We start from the raw sequence: 21138 nt of genomic DNA, 5'->3' as shown, positions 1-21138 counted from the left end.
TAGGAGAGTAAAAATGACTTTTTTGCAATCTATTAGCTAGGTTAAAATAGATAATGAGATACTCCTTTTGCCTTTCCTACATATCGTATTAGTTATGTCTAAGTCACATTTATATCTTTGTTAACAACATATATAACTTTTGTTTTTGGTATATAGTTCACCTGTTATAAACTGCATGAATTTTTTAAAATTAATAATCAAACTTAAGAACGTTTAATTTAGAATAAATTTAATATGCATATATAAAAATGGAGGAAGTAGCTACTCCATCCATTCCAAATTATAACACATTTTGTTTTTTTAGATACATTGTTTTTAATATATACCTCGACATAGTATATATTTAAATGCATAGCAAAAGCTATGAATCTAAGAAAGCTAAAATATCTTATAATTTGGAATGGAGAGGGTATTTACTAGGTGTTCAGTTAAATATTACTCCATGTATTCTAAATTATAAGTTGTTCTAGTTTGTTTAGATACATAATTTTTATTATGTTTTTAGACATAACATATATTATATATTAATTTTATAAGAGTTAAAATGATTTATAATTTGAAACAGTGGGAGTAGCTAGCTATAGTATGGCCATAGTAAATAGGACTTCGGTCTTTGCTCGAACTTATGGTCTGTCTAGATTCTCTAGTCTAAAGTTTAGTTGGCTAAGGTTGAGGACCAAACTTTAGATCACTTTGGCTCACTTGTATAGTCTAAAGTTTTTACGAGATTAGCTAAATTTTAGACAACATTTTAGATCTCATGTTTTGAGCCTTAAGAGATATAAATTGGTGTAAAGCTTAGTGGCTAAATTTTATTTAGGCAATTAAATTCAAAGAGGCTTAGAGCATCTCCTACACCCTCGTAATATCTTTCCGTGAAACCCGATTTACCGATTTTAGGCATAAAACGCTTCCAACAACATCTCTATCGCGATATCTTTTTCTCCCGCTCTCTATCTCAGCTATCTCACTCGACACTTTCTCTAAGTCGTGCTCGCTCGTCATCAGCAAATCCTTGCAATTCCTGCGCGCTCGGCTCCCTTCTCCCAGGCGTGCCTCCCTCTCCCCCACTCGGTTCCACTCAGCTCTCCTCGCATCACAATCGCGATGCCGGAAATCACATGCCGCCCCTCCATGACGCGACACCATAGCTTCTGCTCCATGCCCCATGTCGTTTGCTGATGAGTGCTGATGGACCAGCGCTGCTACGAAGAGAGCCTCGCTCATGGTCTCACTATCATCGGCGAGCTTCGCATCCTCAATGGTATGACAACGATGTCACTATTGCAGTTGTTGCCTTGGTACTCAAACCCCACCACTCCACCGGCGAGAATTTTCTAACTCACGAGGTGACATGACGGCTTTATAAGCTAGAGAGTTCAATTTAAAGATTCTACTATGGATTGTACCTAGTTTGAAGATCTAAATAGTTTTAGAGAAAGGTTTATAAAGATCTAAAATTACAAATGCTCTTGGAGATGTTCTGCGTTTTGTTGGGAGACATAGTGAGATGGAATGATTCCGTTTTCAGTGGCTGGACGATCCCCATGGCTGAGAATGGTCGGAAGACTCTGTTTTATGTTTGGTTCCAGCATATTAAAAGCGTGGGATGAGTCATTGACATGTAGGGCCCACCATTTATCAGTTTTTTTTTTCTTTTCCCTTATCCTCGCGGTAGCGGAACCGTTCGCCGCGCGCATCTCCATCGCTCGCGGCCCTGCGCTCGCAACCCCGTGCCCAGGCGCCCGCGGCCCTCACCCCCGCACTCGCTGCCGGTGTCCGTCGAGCTCCGGCAGGCTGCGCGCCTCCGCCTCCTCCCCCGACGACGTCGACCGTGCGCTCGCCCGCGCGCTCGCCTGCGGCGCGGCGAACCGGAGGTCGCCTGCTTCTTCCCCACCCGCGCCGCACAACGACTGTTGCCCTACCCAGTTCCAAACAGCCCGCGCTGCCGCACCACCGCCACACCATCATCAATTCATCGTCACAGGAAAAAAACGGAACCCCAAAAGCTCTCCGCCGAGACGCCGGCTACTGCGATCTCCCCTCTAAAACCCTTCCCACCGACGGCTCCCTCCTCCACCTTCCGCTCCAGCCCGTGGCCGCCGCCGCTCTCCACCCGATTGGTTCCTGTGCCACCTGCGCCACCGATTCACTCCGCGCCCGCGCTGGCGGGCGCCGCTCGCCCTACCCCTGCCGTCCATGAACCCTCCGAGGACTGGCGCTCCGTCTTCCCGGTTTGTGCCGTCTTCGCTGCGCCGTCCGCTGACCCGCTGCCTGCCGCCACCTCCTCCCGCGGCCCCCTCCACTTCTCCCCTCTCCCGCCGCGCACCCCGCTGCTCTCCCTTCCCTACCCCATCCCGTTGCTGCCCTCCTCCACCCGCGGTCTGAACCGCCTCCTCCGCTCGTTTGTCCGAGGCACCTCCTTCCTCCCACGCTCCGACCTTGACTCGCTCGCTGAGACACTCCTCCCCCAACCGTCTCCACCCTCCTCTCCGCCTTCCAATCTGCTCGCCGCCCTCCGGCTCTCGTGCTCTCTCATTCTCTTTTTCCCCTACGGCGAGAATGCGGAGCATGTTGCCTTTGTTACTCTGGATGCCACCACTGTCACTGGTTCCACGCCCCTCTCGCCCGTCGTTCAGAGGGACGGGTTCATGGACCCGGGCCACCGCATCCAGCAGCTTGCTACCACTGCTAATGAGTCGTCATGGCCATCGCAGCTGGGAGACCAGCCCTGAGGGGTTCCTGCTTGCCGTGACAATGTACTCCCTGAATTGGTTCAGGGTTGAGTCACAGGGTTCGGGGACTTCTGCCTTAGTGCCTGTTGCCAAGCAGCGGCTTGACTCTGTAATTGTGCATGCTTGTTGGAGCAGGCATTTGCCATCCGAATGTGCTGTGTTGCTGGAGAGTGGGGAGTTGTGCTGGTTCAATCTGGACACACGACAAGGTGGAAAGATAAACATTGATGTTGGCAGCAAGGATGACACTGGGGAATGGCTGAGCTGTGACTATGGGGCACAACCATGGATGATAATCGTTGCGAGCTCAAAATCCATTCTTTTGTTTGACTTGAGATTTGGGGACCGTGGTCAACACAAGGTTTTGGCAAGAGTTGGGATGCCAGGACTGTTTGAAACTGACCCTTTTGCTGAGGCCGATCAGTATCTTGCATTCTGTAGGGCTGGGTTTGATCATTTCCATTTCTCAGTGGTGACAGAGCGATACTGATTCTCCTTGATGTGAGACAGCCATTGACGCCTGTGTTGGCGTGGCAGCATGAGCTTGAGAGCCCTAGTAATGTTGCTATGTTTCGACTTTCTGAATTGAGGCCTTCCAAGGAGCACGAGTGGGCATCAAATTCTGGTTTTGCTATTTTGGTTAGTTCGCACAGGACAGGGGAGTTCAGTGTTTTCTGTTATGGACCTAAAGAGCAAGGCTGTCCAGAGAACTCTCACCTGTATGCTTGGGATCTTCCTTCATGGTTTTCACTGACAGGTCATCACTGCAGCTGCAGCAACGGAATAATGAAAGATGTATTCTCAATGCCTGTTTCAAGAGATGAATATGCTTCACAATGGAGTAAGAACTCCATTATTGGCTACTATGTGCTTCCAAACGACCTCTCAGTTTCAGAGACATCATTTACTGGCTTTGCTTTGGTCTACTTGACAGCATTGGGGAAATTAGAAATGCAAAGGTACCATGCATCGGCAGATTCACATGATGATATCCCATGTGATGAATCACAACATACAGCCAGGGCTAGTAATTTAGCTATATTTCCTGACCCTCCGTATGAAAATTTCTCCCTCAGATATCGTTGGATGAAGTTGCATTTCCTATCTGAGTATCTTGAAGGCAATCTATGCAATGCATTGGTAAAGCATGGTTCTAGTATCAATAAAGAGATGGGCCAAATTATTGTTAGTGAAGCTGTGTCGGAATATGCGAAAGATAACTCTTTTTCATTGCCTCAACCAGTTTCAGATTTTCTATGCAATGTTAGTATTCCCATGAACATTTTTGAAATTTCTTGTCAGAGAATATTGAATGTCACCTTCTCCAGTTACAAGGACATGCTAGCATGCAGCACAGAGAAAACCTTATGTGAACATTTAGATGTTTCTACCTGTTTGACGAACACTAAACTTAGACCTTTCCTGTTGGCAAAACCTTCAAGCATAAGTTACAATCTGACTAGCAAAGTAGTATCTCCAAATGCCCTTGTTGGTCCAGTACTACCCATACATGTTCTGCTTGCGCTGGTAGAGAAAAGCAAGGATGCAGAAAGCTCTTCTGAAGGAGTACCTATAGAAACTGATTCCATAAATGATCGATGTAGAGAAGTTTTTTAAGCCTTTGATCCTGTAATATCAATTGCTGACACCGACAATGGTAATGGATGGCCTGGTTCACAAGAACTGAATGAAGAAAAGCCCTATTTTAGTTATGAACCTCAGATTGAACATAGGTTCAGTATGGATAGAAGTACCAGAAAGGAGGAGAAAGAAGGTCAAAACCAAGATGATCTGCATACGTCTTCAACATTATGAGGATAAGATCTTCACAACATTTGTTTGTGGAAAAGGCAAACTTCCTGATTCACCTGAACATGCTGCAACTTCTTTGTTTGATTTCAGCCCAGTGAGGATGGATTTTGATACCCCAGCCATGGAAATTCAGCCTGCCGAGGAAAAGGTGTACAAATGCTTGAGGAAACAATTTGTAACATGGCAAAACAATTTCAAACCATACCAAGATTGTTGTAATTTGCATAAAATACCAAAGCCAAAGCAATAAGCCCTTCCATGCTTCATTCAGTTTCAACAGGGCTTGTAGATTTACGCATATGGCTGGTTGCCATTCTTTTTTTGTTTCGTTTTTTGGGAGAGTAAGAGCAGACTAAAAATCTTCACTCAGGTGCTTTGTCTGATGTACATACACATAGCCTGCTGTTGAATAGAAGAAATGCTGTGTTCTTCTATGTACTGCTGTTGTGTTGCTGTCATACTGTTCATAAAAAAACTCAACCTGCGGAGGGTAAGCCACCCCGGGCATTGTTGTAAGAGAGAAGGCCTCACACAGGCCGAGAAAACCCCTGAACCCTGGCCTCGGGCACCGTTGCCCCGTGAGAACCGGGCTGGGCCTTTGACCTGTGCTTTGGCCGTTTGACAGATGATGAGATATTTTTTAACCCTAGCCAGAAATTCGCTTCCACGGAGAGTCGAACTCAGGACCTGAGGAGTGCCACCGAGGCCACCTAACCAGTTGATAGGCACCCTTTGGCCTGTCATACTGTTCATGAATGTATACTCCCTCCTTTTTGATATATAATATGCAACTTTTAAGATAAGCTAATTACTTCGTTGCTTAGGACGAGCAAATTAGTTAAAATGAGCAAATTAGCTTGCCTAAAAATTGTAATATTTAAAAACAACAGGTAGTAGCAACTTTTTTTTTCTTTTACAGATTTGGAAGGAGTGCCATCCTTTTCCTTTTACACTTAACAGATTTGGAATTGTGTACCCGGGTGACGTGTGGGATTTCATGGACTCGTTGGAGCCTTTTTACAGGCACACTGTTTTTTGGCCATTAATGAATCTAATATTGCCACTGAAGCAAGGTTTCAGGTTTTTATAGGCACACTGTGCTTACAAGCCCAGAACTGCCAGAACGAAGCTAACTAATATTGCATGAAAATAGAAGTTACTACTGCTTGGAATGCTGAAGTTGTCATCCTAAGATTCCTAGCACGTTAGATAACCAAGGCCTGATACAGTGATACTTAATAATAAATCGTCAACTGACGCTTGAGGAGCGTTCAGAGTACTCCACACTTATGTTTCCATGCCACAAAAAATTAAGACCAATAAAATAGCAGGTATTCGATAACATCTTCAAAATTGCGAAGAGGGCCAAGCATCATAAAATGGAAAACATATTCTTATCAACTAAAACACGAGCAATTTTTTTTCAAGTAGGACCAGCGAACTCTATAAAGCCCCCGACACAGAATTAGGAAAAGGAACAGCAGATCGAGTGGGTCACAACACGGAATAAAATCCTATCTGGTACACCAACTTAGGCTTTGCGGTTCCGGGAGGTAGAACCTTTCTGCTCTACGGGGTCCCTGCTTCCCACCAAGTCCCGGTAACGCTGCTCCCAGTCATCCACCTTCCCGTTTGCGATATCTGCATGGATCGCCCTCCGGATTCCTTTTACTACCAAGAAGTACTGGAAAAGAGTACACAAGATATGAGTGTAGAGTTCTGTTTGATGTCAGTGAAAAGAGTATTATGTAAGGCAGTTCACCTCCACAGCAAGGATAAGTGGTATGAACATCTTCCAGCGATTGTTAGGGTTTGGACCATCAATTAACTTCTGATCAACATGAATGGGCTTGCTCCCGTTTGAGATGACAACAGTAATTTCTTTCATCAGGTTTGGAACCCACGGAGTTCCATCTGGAAGTATCTGTTAACAGTGAAATATCATCATCTATTAACCATCAAGGCACAAGAACAGAGAAATGCTAGGTCAAAAATAGACAAACCTTCTCCCCATGCTCATTAGCCTTGCACCTTCCACTGTTCTCCACCAATGCTATTGGCAAGGGGAAATCCTAAAAAAGATGCAAAAACGAAATGAATTCGCCGGCATGTCTGCTTGTGCACAAAGAGATCTGTGATGTACTGAAAAATCCAAATTTCCTGTTGTCCATGGAAACATAATTCTGAAAGACGTGTCAAAACAAATCGGCAGGTAGAGAAAAGCAACTAACATTGATACAGCCATTTAGCCAAAGTTGCTTCCAATAATTCTCACATAGTCTAATAATTGAGGATGAAACACATGGACGAGCATAGCTAACTGAGAAATTATTGAAAACACGTATTATTGAAAGGATACGTACCGGTACAAGGATAAGAACGGAACAACAAAATGCAAATTATAGAGCAAATACATTCTGTTGAATTGCTGATGATTCAAGAATGAAAAGCAAAATTCAACGTTGTTTGTGTACATGATAAATGACCATATACGCACATCCTGTTGCCAGTTGGAAACTACCAACAAAATCTAACACACATAAACTGCCATAACCATGTATAATGAAGGTTACAAAAGGCGCTAGGCACTAAGCGAGCGGTGACCCTTTCCTAGAGCTTAGGCACGCTTAGGCATTTTGTAACATAGTGGATGACCTATGATATGCCAGCACGTCACGTAGTTTCTGAAGATCAATACAAAGTGATAAAAACAACTGAGCTCCATATGATGGTCCATCCAGATCGAGCCAACTACCCACTTAACATAATCCTAACTGTATTGCTTCTGCTCTCACCAACCACATGATGCAGAAGCAGCATTCTCCCTCTGGCTTGCTTCTCTCTCTTAGCTCAGGCAAACCAGCACCACCAGACAGAACTCAATCACCACCAGTCAACTCTTTGCACCAGGATTACAGTAAAAATTGACGGCCACATTCTCCTTTTCTCTCCTGCGCTCTCAATTTCATCGGAGATGAACTAATTTGCGTCGGTTGCTGCTTCTCCCCAAGTTGCATGGTCCTGTCCACCAGTGTAGGGAAGTCCTCGACTCCTTGCCTCAGTGGTGGCTGCCTCTCATATTTCAGCATGTGTGAAGTAGAGGAGGGAGCATAGAAGGAGAAGGGAGCACTCATGAGCCGCTGGGAGGGGTGCAGGGGTCAGGAGGCGCCTGAGATGAAGGGGTCAGGAGGCAGCTGAGATGAAGGGGTCAGGAGGCAGGTGAGATGAAGGGGTCAGAAGGCGGCTAAGATGAAGAGGTCAGGCGGCAGCGGCAGCAGAGTCACAGAGAACCAACAGCCACCTAGGATACCGCTTATAAGGCGCTGTGGTACCCTATCGCTCAGCATACTGCAGTGACCTCCTGGTAGTGCTTTTTGAAAACTGTGTAAAACATTAGCAAACTAAATAGACGAAAAAATGGCCTAGGAAGGATACCTTTCGATATTTAGGATCAATGCTACAGAGAGACGGGGATATTGATGAAGATGTTAGCCATAGAATCAAAGCAGGGTGGATGAAGTGGCGCCAAGCATCTGGTGTCCTATGTGACAAAAGGTACCACAGAAGCTAAAAGGCAAGTTTTATAGGACGGCGATTAGACCTGCTATGTTGTATGGTGCAGAATGTTAGCCTACGAAAAGACGACATGTTCAACAGATAAGTGTCGCGGAAATGCATATGTTGCGTTGGATTTGCGGTCATACAAGAAGGGATCGAGTTCAGAAAGATGATATACGTGATAGATTAGGGGTAGCACGAATTGAAGAAAAGCTTATCCAACACCGGTTGAGATGGTTTGGACATGTCCAACGGAGACCTCCAGAGGCATCAGTGCGTAGTGGAATCCTAAGCCAGGATAGTAACGTGAAGAGAGGCAGAGAAAGACCGAAGTTTACTTGGGTAGAGGCAATAAAAGGAGACTTGAAAGGATGGAATATACCCAAAGACTTAGCCTTAGATAGGAGTGCTTGGAAAACAGCTATTCACGTGCCTGAACCTTGATTGCTTCTACTGGGTTTCAACTCTAGCCTACCCCAACTTGTTTGAGACTTAAATGCTTTGTTGTTGTTGTTGAATAAGACTGACAAGACCGCTACCGATGTAAACCCCAAACATATCTAGACTGGCAGTCAGCATACCATTGAACTAGTGTCCAAAACTGCAAATGATGACCGTGCAAGGTTAATGGCATAAATTAAAAAATATATCTGCATATGACCATCATTTAGCAGCTAGTGTGGTTTCTAGCACTCATATTAGGGAAGTGAAACCAAGATCAGAAGTCCAAAAAGGCATTTCCACAGGAGCGTCGAACTAAAAAATGGCAGAAAATGATCAGTGGCTGAGGAAGGTCAAACACTCATTGCAGCTCCTAATTGATGCATAGGTATTCCACAGAGCATGATGGAAATGGTTATACGATAAATGAAAACATGCATTACCCCATATTCTCGTTTGTTGATTCCTGCCCCTGAGCGGATGTATCGCAAAAGTGCCTCTGATCTTCTTGTAAAGAAATCATTATAGTCGATTCCATCAGGTGGCGAGAGTTGAGCATGGGTCAACACAACCAATGATCTTCGCCAAATATCTTTTCCAAATGAATTGGTGATGGCCCTTATAACCTGTTCATCCAGTGTATCCATTCTATATGCATCCAAGCGATCCACGTACAGGAGAACATCGATAGTCTTGCCTAGAAGAAATCTGCAATATAATTGATAACCTGTAAGATACATGTATATTAATTTAAAAGAGGCTTCAGGAGTTGCTATTTCACTCATTTGCACTTGCCACACAATGTCTCACTTGCATTTGGATCCAAGGGTAAATGTAGGTGAGAACAGCAAACCACAAACATTACAGTAGATTAGTTTAATAAACTATCCTTGGATTGGAACACAACTTCGACTGAACACCTCGACATGCCCCGATTCCACACTTTAAGATGCTTGGTGATTTCTTTGTCCAAAAACGGTTATTTTTTCTGAGGTTTTGATAAATATATAAATAAAGATAAATTAATGTTGTTAGGGCTGCATATGGGCTACATCGTTCAAGATAACACAGCCACTCTGCATATAAAGTCCCTAACCCAAATATTTGCACATTTTTTAAAATTCTCTCTTGCTTAAGCTCTTCAAATTGCAAGAGGTTTGTTCGCTTTCAGAACAAGCAATGTAGTTTAACTTATAAAATGCAGTCAAGGTTATGGAGTGTTTCACTAGACTGCTAGGGACAGAAACATTAATAGTAGATCATAGTGTTGTCATGGCTGTAGAGAGTAATAGTAAGGATATGCATGTCACAAGCGGATATTCCAGCGCACACATTTTTTTATAGCATTCAAGGATCTGCCATGTAGTATTTCATGTGAAAACAATGTTTTCTAAATGTGCTACCCAAAGACCTTGCTAAATCCACTATATATCCAACTGAAGCAACCAGATAGTATGAAACAATTCTTCCTTAAACTAGGTCCAGAACGGCAACCCTTTGTCAGGGCACAGTGCCACATAAAGCCCTATATTACATGCTATAAAATCTGTACTCCCTTCGGTTTCCTAAAGGATGTCGTTTTGGACAGTGACACGGTCTCCAAAAAACAACTTTGACCGTTACCTTTTGCTATAAAATATAGTCAATATATACTTTTATGAAACTAAATTTTGAGATGAATCTACTTACATCACTTACATATTTTCAAACTCAACCCAAAATAATTTATTTGTAGTTAAAGTTTAAAATGTTTGACTTAAGACAACCTCAAAACGACATCCTTTAGGAAACCGGAGGGAGTAACAAATTGCATCACTTTCAGGAAAGTATGGATATGACTCAACATGCTGAAATGCTGAAATGTGCATACCTCTTAATGATGTCAACAGCCTGCTCATTAATGTATCCACCTTCAATGAGCCCAGGAGTGTCGATAATGTTCAAGGTGAACCCTGCCCTTGAGCGTGAGCACATCATTGGTCTCAGACCCTCAGACTGCACAGTACAACATCCAACAACAGAACCACACATAAGTTACTCTGGCAGGAGCCGAACCTGAAACTTAGAACATGGCGAAGCAAAACCTGGAAAGCGCTGACAGTGGTGACCCTCTCCCCAACGATGGAGTTAACAGTGGATGACTTCCCCACTCCACCTTTCCCCATCACCAGAATTGTTAATGTGCTCACATCCTTCACATCACAAACACAAGCAGAACATGCATTGATCACCAATTCTTAAAGAAACATAACCAACCAGAAAACACGACTATCCTTGACTAATATACTATCTCCAGCCCAATTCATTTGCCATCTAGGACAATATAGTAGACCAAAGGCATCTTCGGCCCTGCTTTATTGAAAGCAATTTTCTGGAGGTAGCAGTTTACATGATAACATTTAGACATTGCACAGCTAGGTCGCCGATTCTAATTGCAGACCTAGCGTGCGTGACAAAGCTCTACCAGAGACAGCTCCTAAACTCTACAGAGCCATATCTCACAATTTTGACCATTAATTACTTGCTCTGAGTCCACAATAGTATGAATTACCAAATTGTAATGACATTGCAGTTGCGGTACTTTTGAGTTCGATATCATTCATTTTCATGCGATCAGAAAAATAATTCCATGCATAATAAAGATTGGACCTTCCATGGCACACATTTTCAGATGGCACACATTTTCGGATGACATCTATTTTAGACCGGAGGTAATAACTGATTCACGCATAGAACGTTGCATAGACGCGTGGCGGAGTACCTCCTCCTTGAGTTTGCCGAGGAGCTCGTGCAGTTTGGTCTGGGTGGCCGCCGGAAACTGCTGCAGCCCGACCCACTCGCGCGGTATCGGCAACGCCATCCTCTCCCTTCCCTTGCCCTGCCACAAGGACGCGCGTTCCGCAAAATCAGAAACAAAAACCAATTTTGCCAGGACGGAGCGGAGTGTGCGCGCGGTGGGTGAGGCGTAGATGCTTACCGGGAGACGCGGGGCCGGCAGTTAAAGCCTAGAGCGAGGGCAGGGTCGCTGCGAGGGGAAGGCGGCGGGCGGGCGGGGTCACGGCGGCGTGGGTTTATGCGAAGGGAAGGGATAAGGAGAGCGGAGGCGGAGGGGGTGTCGATGAGACGGATGGGGTCGGGCTCGGCGGGGTCAGGTCTTGCTTGGCCTCCTGGGGACGGGGACTCCCTGTTTCTTTTTCTTTTTCCCTTTTTCCTTTTTCATTTATTTTCTCTGTGGGCTGTACCGTGCTAAACGATAGCCTACTTATGGGCCTGTGCCTTGGTTGCTATAAAAGTGCCCACTGTGGCCTGTGGGCTCACGGGCCCTGGGGCGCCATCTAACGTTGTTAGGCTCTACTTGAAATTAATGGCTATTTTGTGATTTTGTCCTTGTAGCCTTTGAACAAGATATTACCATCACTACTAAATTTCAACTACTCCCTCTGTTTTTTACATGTCACGTTATTAGTTTTGTTCTAAGTTAAAAATGACAATCTTTGACTATCCATTTTTGAAAGGTCCTAATGGCTAGAGGAGGTAAATAGCCTATAAGAATTTCTACAACAACACTAAGCAAAGTGGTTAGACAAATATGAGGCGAAGCAATTCTTGCGCTAGCCTACTAAAAATGCAAGCCACCTAACACAATTCTATTTACTATAGTCTCTATGCACACAAGACTAGGTCACTACCACTAAGTTAGTGAGCTCTCAAAGGCTAATTAAAGAGCCTCACTAACCACTAAACAAGACACAAGCTAGCTCTCAAAACTAATTACACTAAGGAGCTTAGCTACACTAAAAATGTAAATACAAGATAGGGGATGTGATGTTTATACTACCATGGCAAGAGACAATCAATCAATCACAATGAATACCAATGAAATCCTCGGAGACAAAATGACACAATGATTTTTCACCGAGGTTCACTTGCTTGCCGGTAAGCTAGTTCCCGTTGTGGCGATTCCCTCACTTGGAGGTTCACGCGCTAATAAGCATCACACGCCTAACCTCCAATCGGGTGCCGCACAACCAACATAAGATGAGGATCACACAAGCCACAAAGCACCTTCCTCCGCTAGACAATCCTTGCTGCACCAAGCCGTCCAGGTGGCGGCAACCACCAAGAGAAACAAGTGAAATCCACAGCGAAACACAATCACCAAGCGCCTCCAGATGCAATCACTCAAGCAATGCACTTGGGATTCACTCCCAATCTCACAAAAATAATAAATCAATGATGGAGATGAGTGGGAGGGCTTTGGCTCAGCTCACTAGGTTGCTATGTCAATGAAAATAGCCAAGAGAGTGAGTACGAGCCGACCATGGGGCTTAAATAGAAGCCCCACGAAATAGAGTCATTGGGTCACATAAGTGACCATCGGACTCTCTGGCACGGGTTGTCGGACCATCCGACACAGGGTTCGATGCCCTGCCACATCCATTCTCGCGCTACCACGCGTCCCATTCAAACGAAATCGACCGTTGCCGCGCAACGGCTCACTACCATGATCTGATCGCGTCGTTGGACCCGGCAGTCGGACTCCACACAGGGAGGGTCCGACGCGGTCCGGTAAGGTCCAGAGAGGGTAAAAACCCTCAGACGTCGGTCCGACGCCAACCGTCGGACTCAGGGGTGAGTCCGACGCTGCCACGTATCGCGTCTTCACTCACTCGCACGTGCGGCACTGGATGAACAGTGTGCACTCACTCGCACGTGCCCCTATGAACCCCGGTCCGACGCTGGCTCCTCTCTATGCGTGCGAGTAGGGTTAGCCGTCGGACCTAGCTAGAGGCCGGTCCGACGCTCTTGTGAAGCAGGGTCTGACGCCCCTGTTTTAGCTCCTTTTTAAGCGTGAACACTTTACCCTTGCTCAAATGTGCTAATCACCAAGCATATCACCTTGTGCACATGTGTAAGCATATTTTTATAAATATTTTCAAGAGTGTTAGCATTCACTAGAATCTAAATGCATATCCAATGAGTTAGAACATCTAGTGGCACTTTGATAACCGCATTTCACGACGAGTTTCACCCCTTTTAATAGTACGACTATCTATCCTAAATGCGATCACACCCACTAGGTGTCTTGATCACAAAAACAAAATGACCCTATCAAAAACACCTTTACCTTGAGCCCATTTTGTTTTTTTCTTTCTTTTTTTCCAAGCCCGAGCACATGATCATCACCATAGCTATTACCACCATCATCATGATCTTCACCATTTGCTCCACCACTTTGGAATGTGCTACCCTATCTCATGATCACTTAGAGTAAAAGGGTTAGCACTTAGAGTTTCATCAATTCACCAAAATCAAACTAGAGCTTTCAATTTCATAAAATCCTTATACTTTTATAACGTATGAATTATATGTTATGAAAGTATTTCTCATAGTGAATCTAAAATTATAAATCTTATCTTATGAAACTATATATTTTTAAAAATTGATGGTAAAAAATATAAATGTTTGATTTAGAACAAAGCTAATATGATATGTAAAAAAGACGAAGGGAGTAACTATTAGTGAAGTGCTTGGGCACGGGACTAATGCCCACTTCTCTAGTTGTGGCATGTGGTTCTACCAAAACTTGTTCTCCCGAATTATAATGCACTTTAGCTTTGTTCTATATCAAATACTCCCTTTGTCCTTTTTAAGTGTCGTTATGGTATTTGTGCTGGTCAAACTTTCTTAAGTTTGACTAGATTTGTAGAAAATACTAACAATATTTGTATCTCCAAATAAGTTCATCATGAAAATAGATTCAACGATCTATCTAATGATACTAATTATGCACTATAAATATTAATATTTTATTATGTATATTTGGTCAAGTTAAGTATTTTGACTTTTCGAGAAATAAGAATGACAATCAATAAGGGGATGGAGGGAGTATATCTAACTTTATTACCAAGCTTTTAGAAAACTGATAGCTACAAGTTCAAATAATCAACTACCATAACATATTTCAATTTGCTATTGTTATGCCCTTTTTGATAGAGTTTGTCAAAGTTAGACAAATTTGTCTTATAATAAACTTAAAGTGAGCTATAATTTGGAAGGAATGGTCGAAGTAGCTAGTAAGAGCATCATCTATAAGAGCTCCCAAAATCCACTCCCAATCTTGTTTTTTTGGCAAGATTTAAAAAAATTGTTCTCCAATTTCTTATCTCAACTCCCAAGCTTTCCTCAGTCGTACCATATCAATTGGCCAATCTGGAGGTGGAAGGATGTGGGGGAAAAATAAGGAGTAAAGACAAGAGCTCCCAATGCAAATTTACAAGAGATAAAAAAGCATAAAAGTGATTGGGGTAATTTAGAAATAGTTGAAGATTCCTGATGCAAAATTGTCTTCAATCTTTTAGCCACTTGGAAAACTCACTAATTTACTCCGTACCAATTTATTTTTTTAATTACTGTGTTGGACCTCTCGCAGAATGCATTAACTCAAGACAAATACATAAAGATCTACTAACAAAAGAAGACAAAAAAATCTAGGTTTCCATGTGATTATTATATTTGCTTCTGGAAACCAGCCAATCAGCCACGGTCCAGCAAGGCAGCGATCCGGTGGCTCGTGCGCCAAGGGCGATTGCAGTGGCAGTGGCGCCAATAGTTTCCGATTTTCCATGTGATTAGATCTGCGGCGTGGAAAGCCAAATGGAACAGTGAAAGTCGTTAGTCGCTACGGAGTAGTACAAAACTGCCAAGCTACAGAACTACGAAACCATCACACGAAGTGCTAGCTGCTACGGGCTACGGCTACGGACAAAGCCGCCGGATACGTGCGCTGGCCGAGTCGTCGCAGGGCTCTGGATGCATGGGGCCCGCGTACAGACTGGTCTGGTCAAGCTCGGTCGGTGCATGGTCAGCTGGGTCACGTTTTACCACTGCGTCCACAAGCTTGAACTCAGGTTTTCAAAGGTGACAACTGTTCGTTCGTTCATCTAGGCGCATACGTTGGACTAGCGTGACTGCATAATATTCCAACTTCCAGGCCATTCTGCCCTCTGCGGCTTAGAATTTTTCAAGGCACGCACGACTACAAGCTAAGGCTGTGTTTAGTTCACGAAATGAAATTTTTTGGATGTCACATCGGATATTTCGGGAATGTCGGAAGAGGTTTTCGGATATTAATAAAAAAACTAATTATATAGCTCGCCTGGAAACTGCGAGACGAATCTATTAAGCCTAATTAATCCATCATTAGCGCATGGTAGTTACTGTAGCACTTATGGCTAATCATGGACTAATTAGTCTTAAAACATTCGTCTCGCGATTTCCAACCAAACTATGCAATTAGTTTTTTTTCGTCTATATTTAATACCCCATGCATGTGCCGCAAGATTCGATGTGATAGTTTGGGTGAAAATTTTTAGGAACTAAACCAGGCCTAAACGAATGTCGAGACCAAACACTGCCATTCAGCAAGGCGGGTTCTGGCAATTTTCTAGACGTTGTTGTGAAAGTCTCAATAAAAAAATGTTCTGCAGAAAAATATATTAGGAGTAGTACAGTACTTGACAGTTCATAGCAAATTTATTAGGTGCTGATCTAACTACACTCTTTTCAAATTCATGGTCAAAGTTTAATATGACGTATGGTCGTAAGTTATGTTGACAGTTCAAGTGCATTTTCTTTCTTTTCCTACTCTCATAAACAGAGTTGTTAGGAACTTAGGATGTGAGGTGGAACTAAAAAAATATTCGGTGCAAATTACTCATTCGACACAATCGTAAAATGCCCCTTGAAACAATAAGTTTTTAAATTTTTGAAATGAAGCACATACATATTATATCAATAGATGTATACGTTCCTGCAAAAGTTGGAATGCAAAATTGTTTTCTAAAAATTCATATGAAAATGATAAATTTCATGTGCATACGTGGAGTCTATTTTGCATGGGTTTATTTTCGAGTTCGACGACAGCTTCAGCAGAGGAGCTGGAAGAGCTAGAGGCGGAGGAGCTACTTTTTTTTTTACAGAAGAAGAGCTTGTACAGAGCCCGAACTACAATTTGTGGCTAATCCCTCCAACTCTGGCTCCTCCAAAAGAAGCACATGAAGGAGAAAGGTCGCGTAAAACATTAGTTCACATGCACATGAATTTTACCATTTTCATACATATTTTTAGAAACTTCTAAGTATATGTTTTAAAGAAGTTTTCGCGATTACACCGATTATGTTCCCGACTAAATTGTTTGCTTGACAGTGATCAAATAGAGTGGATTCGAGATGAGATAGGGCTTGTCTATACATCTATTGAATGATTTTCCAATCCCAGCTCTATCATATTTCCATCCCTTTAATTTGTATCTCGATCAGATGTCCAAAATCTCATTATACTCTCTTAACCTCACCTATTTTACCACGGCTGACCTAACTGACATCATGTCACCCTATTCGCCACCTTGATCTTAACTGACCTTTGCCATGCTCCACTCCACCTCTTCAACACCGTAGCGTCATCTCTAGCTACAATGAGACTTGATAGCTACTACCCCTCCACACTCATCATCACAAGACAATCTGCTCCGCCCTTTGCCTCCATTTTTTTCCACTAGATCTACAGGCACCACTCACCTCTAAGCTAGCAACTCTTATGGTCATTTATTGCCTTTGCCAAGACCAGTAACACCTTACCAAATTCATCTGATAGAATCCACCTCTAGCCCTAGGAACTCCGTCCCACCCTAGATCTCGATGGAGAAGGTTTCACCACATGTGGGGGAGGGAGAAGAAGAAAAGCTTGCCAGAGAACAAATAAAATACTATAAATAATTAGAAGTTGGGGTCTCGAAGGCTTCGGCTCTCTTGTTGGGCTATTAATATTGTATTGCACCGTATAGGACTGTACAACACTATGTGAAGGACTCCGGATCCTCTTCGAATAAACTAGCAACCAGCAGGAGCCGCCGGATCCTATGGCTTCGCCGGTTCCTCCACGGTACCACTATAGTGATTGAGCCCCTCCAAATGAGACCTTACACTGCAAGTGATGTTTCATTGAGCTCCAGAAAGATATCGTCAATCAGTGTTTCCAATACAGGTGGGACATGTTACAGTTAGGTAGATTAGCCATTTTTTTGTGTGGCAATTAGTATGTTCCAATGCTTAACTACTGGATGTTAGCACTAGTTTCCATCTGGTCTACTAGCATATACTAGGAGTACTAGTATAAAGGGATATATATATATATATATATATATATATATATATATATATATATATATATATATATATATATATATATATATATATATATATATATATATATATATATATATATATATATGGAGAGTATATTCAGTAGCCAACTACAAAATAAGTTATTCTGTAGCCACCTCCATTTACGATAATTTTATATACTAATTTACGATAATATCAATACATATTTACGATAGTTTGGTTACTATAACACATGAGGATATTTACTATAACACATGGGGATATATATCTTCACGTTACTATGTTCTTTACTAAAAAAAAACTGCAGGCTGCCCCATACTTCAAGCTCAAACATACTAAAAAGTTATGGTAGATGGAAATATATCCCATAGAGAGTTAAACCTGGTTATTCTAAAACATCTTCAGAGAACATGATATTTTAAACAAGAAATCTACACACAAGTTCTTCACAAAACGGAAATCGGATCTCAGTTGTCATTTGAACTAAGCTAGCTTGCTGAAATAGCGTGGAAGCACGCCCAGTAAAATTTACACACAAGTTCGTCACAAAACGAAAATCAGATCTATGTTTTTGTTTTCATTTGAACCTAAGCTGCTGAAACAGCATGCAAGCACGCCCAGCAAAATTGCAACTATCCTATCTACTACTTACAAGTTAAATCGCTCTCTATTTTACAAAATCCACCTTTTTACATCACAGTTCCCTTTGATTTAAGATGACAGCTTGTTGAGCCCTCTGAAATCCACAGCGTCGACGCATTCGCCTACGCTCTTGTACTTGTTGAGCATCTTGAGCAGCTCGGTGGCCTTCTCCTTGGTTGCGTCCCTGCAGCCGACCTGCAAGAGCAGGAGCAGCTTCTGGAACGCCCCAACCCGCAACGCCTCGACAAGGCACTGCGTCACCGCATCGTCCTCCTCGCCGTCGTTGTGCGCCTTGCCGAGCCGCCACATCGCCGACACGGCGAGTTGGGTGGCCAGGTCGGACACGCGGAACATCTTCTTGACGAGCATGGGCACGGCGAGCGCGTGCGCCCCGCGCGCTTGCCCGGCCTTCCTCCGAGGCGAGCACCGCGTCGAGCACAGCCAGCGCCTTCTCGGACATGCTCTTGTCGGCGTCTACGAGGGCCTCGACGAGCACGGGGACGAGCCCGGCGGCGGCAAGGCGCGCCGCGACGCGCTCGTCGTATAGCGCCAGGTGGTAGATGGCGACCATGCCGGCCTTGGTTGCCTGTGGGCAGATCGGAGACTTGATGGTCTTTGCCAGCGCGTCTACGATGTCGTCGACCTTTCCGCTCAGATCAGTGAACGCTCCGTCGCATGAGACGACCTCCTTGATTGCCAGCACGGCGTTCAATCTTCCAGCCAAGCTCCCGTTCTCAGCAATGGCGACCAGAGACCCCAGCGAGGTCGGCAAGCCCAACGTCCTGGCGGCCTCCTCGTCCAACGGCATCATGCAGACCAATGCCGCCAGGATGTCCTCAAGGATGCGCCCCGCCGGCGCGGCGTCAGCAGCAGCAGCGAGCGACTCGAACGCGGCGGCGAGCACGCGGCCCGTGCCGATGGACGCGAAGCAGCCCCTGTTCCGCTCGCTGTCCCTGGCGAGGGCCTTTATCTTGGCGACCACCTCGGCGCACCGCGCGGCGGCGTCGCGGCGGCGCGCGGAGCCGGCGAGGTCGAAGAGGAGCTCGGAGGCCTGGACGGGCGTGACGGGGATCTTGGGCGTGGGGATGCGCTCGACGCCGCGGGAGCGGTTGGCGACGCACCAGTCCTGGATGACGCGGCGGATGGCGTGGTTGGGGACGAGGTCCTCGTGGCGGAGCGGCGCGTGGGTGACGGGGCAGGTGGCGCGGCCCGTGTCCAGCCACGCCTCGATGCTCTCGCGGTCGTACGTGATCCCCGTCGGCGCCGTGACGGGGTCCCGCATGAGGTCCAGCGAGATCGGGCACCGGAAGTGCGCCGGGATCGCAAGCTCCACGCTGCTGCTGCTGCTGCCGCCGCCGCCGCCGAGCAACACCGCGGCCTTGGTCGCCGCCCTCCGTGCCCTGCGCACCAGCAGCGCCATAGAAGGACAGGATTTCGACGATGAATTATCGGAGACGACGACGGAGAGGCGTGCTGGATTGGTCTCTTGGTGGGTGAGGTGTGAAGAGTTCAATGCGAAGACTGGGTTGGGAGGCAGGAGGAGGAGGGCGGGTTCAAATAGGGAGGGAAGGCAACGGACGGGTAAAGGGTTTGAATTGGAACGTTGACGTTGAACGCGAGTTTGAATGCGTATAAACCGCGGGGGTGTGAAGAAACGGTCGGTAATGCCTAAACGCGCGCAGCGCGCTGGCTTTAGTTAGGTGCCAGCAGTCACGCTCCCTCGTTTTCCTTTTGGGATTGGGAAGGTCCGGCACCGGCAGGTCTAGCATTTCAGGTCCTATATTTGGGATAACCGGGATCCTTTCACCCGAAACCTGGAGAATTTATACAAGATCTTTTACTTTTAACTAGATATATACACGTGTGTTGCATCGAGATCATTTTTTTTCGGACTAAACTTGGGCGCGGACTCGTGAGCTCAAAGAACTTCATATCACACACGAACACGTAGATCTAGTCTTCGTATCGAATGTGGGTAGAACATAGACGTGTAAGCTCCGAGTGGAGGATGATTGGTGCCGGACATAGAAGTGTGAGTAGGGATCGAGATTTGGTATCACCGGGTCGACAATGATGTTACAGTCTTTTTAGGTGTAGAGATAGAGATAGACAAATTTACTGAAAAATGTACATGTGTGTTAATGCACACCTTGACGCGCGGTAGTCCTAACGACTTGTGGCTTGAAGATTTATGTAACAAACGCATCGTTTATTTCAATATGTATCGGAATCGGACTACGTACTATCACAAGACGCACAAACACACACACACAGTTCTAACTCGTATTCATGAGTTCGTGTTAGATACGGATAACAAAAAACATGAGAGCACTTTGCTGGGAAATAAAAAACACAAACAAAAGAATCACTTTCCTCTCTAATATTAGTTTATATAGATTGGGAGCGGATCCAACATGGGGGTTTGCGGGGCTCCAAGCCCCCTGCCTCTAAATTTTTTAGTCATGGATGAAGAGGAGGAAGGAGAAATAAGAAGAGAAAAAGAAGAGGGAGGAAGAAGAAGGGGGAAGATCACCCTTCCTCCCACAAGTCCCTAGCTCCGCTCTTGGTATAGATATAGATATAAATCAATAACACTCAAATAGAAAAGTCAAGAGAAAAAAGAGAGAAATGAATGAACAATATAAAGCAAGAAGTTACCCCATGTCGTCTAAAAAAAGGAGTTACTCCATGCAAGTTCAATAGCCACAGGTGAAACCTAGGTTTAAGAACATAAAAAAGATAGTATATGAAGCTTGATGTTTACA

At 44.6% G+C, this 21138-nt stretch overlaps 1 protein-coding gene and 2 pseudogenes across 1 annotated transcript; 1 reads left to right on the top strand and 2 right to left on the bottom strand.

Annotated features, from left to right (window-relative positions):
* The first annotated feature begins 1547 nt into the window (after window positions 1-1547).
* Window positions 1548-4977, top strand: LOC136467249 (uncharacterized; annotated as a pseudogene).
* Window positions 4978-5862: 885 nt separating this feature from the next.
* Window positions 5863-11676, bottom strand: LOC136502583 (translocase of chloroplast 34, chloroplastic-like). The gene is made up of 8 exons (XM_066497836.1): window positions 11524-11676; window positions 11308-11424; window positions 10631-10738; window positions 10417-10541; window positions 8990-9254; window positions 6551-6619; window positions 6310-6471; window positions 5863-6231 (listed from the first exon to the last, which is right to left on the bottom strand). Exons 2-8 carry the CDS (start codon window positions 11404-11406, stop codon window positions 6079-6081), a joined length of 981 nt encoding a protein of 326 aa, XP_066353933.1. The 5' UTR covers window positions 11407-11424; window positions 11524-11676; the 3' UTR covers window positions 5863-6078.
* A 6521-nt stretch (window positions 11677-18197) lies between these two features.
* Window positions 18198-19895, bottom strand: LOC136502572 (U-box domain-containing protein 21-like; annotated as a pseudogene).
* Window positions 19896-21138: the final 1243 nt, after the last annotated feature.

This window comes from Miscanthus floridulus, chromosome 1 (genome assembly GCF_019320115.1).
Source record: "Miscanthus floridulus cultivar M001 chromosome 1, ASM1932011v1, whole genome shotgun sequence".
In the NCBI taxonomy this organism is placed as follows: domain Eukaryota; kingdom Viridiplantae; phylum Streptophyta; class Magnoliopsida; order Poales; family Poaceae; genus Miscanthus; species Miscanthus floridulus.
Note: the sequence above shows the minus strand (reverse complement) of the source record. Positions and strands in the feature narration are given on the sequence as shown.